The sequence below is a fragment of the Pundamilia nyererei genome, unplaced genomic scaffold (assembly GCF_000239375.1).
Source record: "Pundamilia nyererei isolate P.nyererei 1_Seehausen unplaced genomic scaffold, PunNye1.0 scaffold00842, whole genome shotgun sequence".
In the NCBI taxonomy this organism is placed as follows: Eukaryota; Metazoa; Chordata; class Actinopteri; order Cichliformes; family Cichlidae; genus Pundamilia; species Pundamilia nyererei.
In genome coordinates, this window is record NW_005188243.1 from 50754 (window position 1) to 51811 (window position 1058).

General features: G+C 41.0%; 1 protein-coding gene across 1 annotated transcript in view; it reads left to right on the forward strand.

The window, feature by feature from the left end:
* The window catches only part of LOC102216021 (TRPM8 channel-associated factor homolog), a gene marked incomplete at its 3' end in the record, with an annotated part of 6878 nt that extends 6026 nt beyond the window's left edge, over nt 1-852 (forward strand). The window contains exons 6-7 of the mRNA XM_013908028.1: nt 281-582; nt 678-852. Of these exons, the coding sequence (XP_013763482.1) occupies nt 281-582; nt 678-852 (477 nt within the window). The remainder of the gene's footprint in view (nt 1-280; nt 583-677) is intronic.
* Nucleotides 853-1058: the final 206 nt, after the last annotated feature.

Consider the following 1058-nt stretch of genomic DNA (forward strand, 5'->3'; position numbering starts at 1 on the left):
CTTACATAAACTAAAACTCAAAACGCTGGGTCAACAGACCCAGGATCATGACAGCAAGTGTTCTATGTAATATTCGTAACTCATTACTTTTTTGAGTAACAAAACCAACACTGATCACAGTAAATTAGAGGACGTACTTATACAAACACACACAACATTTGACCACATAGCATGCTATTAAATTGCATGACTGCAATGTCTTTGATATACTACTTAGTGATGGTGGTGACTTAAGACGGAGCCAATGACAATCAATCAGGAATCGTGTAATGTCTTTCAGGAAACAAGATCCTCAACCTAATGGGATTGAGCCTGTTGAAAGCAACAATCAGCGCGGGATCATACAAAGCCACTATTCCCAGCGAGGCTATTAAAGATACTTACCATTTCCGCCACCTTCTGTACCGCTTTGCTGCCCATGTGACTACAGGTGGAAAACTAAACAATCATGAGGAGGGATGTTTGAAAAAGCTGGGCAGCGACTGCAATGTCTACTTGCAGATGAAAGCCCATGACTGCTTCCACTACAGACAAGTCTTGGCTGCACTCACTGACGTGTTAAAGAGGTCAGGCCTGCCGCAGGTGAGTGGAAGATCATGCAGTATCTCATATAGTACACTACAGCTATCAACTACTTAGATGTGTTAGATCAACATCCACTGAAATTTTCTTTCAAGGTGAGCGACAGCTGTCCTGTAATGACTCCAAAAGACCACCTACTCCTCAGTGTGGGATCAGCTGTATATAAGGTTTGCCCAAATCCCGATGCCCTCCGGCCCTACCTCATCAAGGATAATCCAGCAATGCCTGTTGTCTGTAACCATAAGATCAAGATCGATGCTAACACAGCAGGTCAGAGCTTATTTTTGTTGACAAATATGTGAACTATTGATGAGTCCAATCTACACACCATATACGTGCACTTATTGTTTAAGTAATATAGCTGACTTAGACAATGACCCTCTATATGTTACAGTAATGTTTGTGCTTGATGTTACATAACATGAACATATCAATTTAATTGAAAACCATAAAATAAGCGAACTGCAGATTTTGCA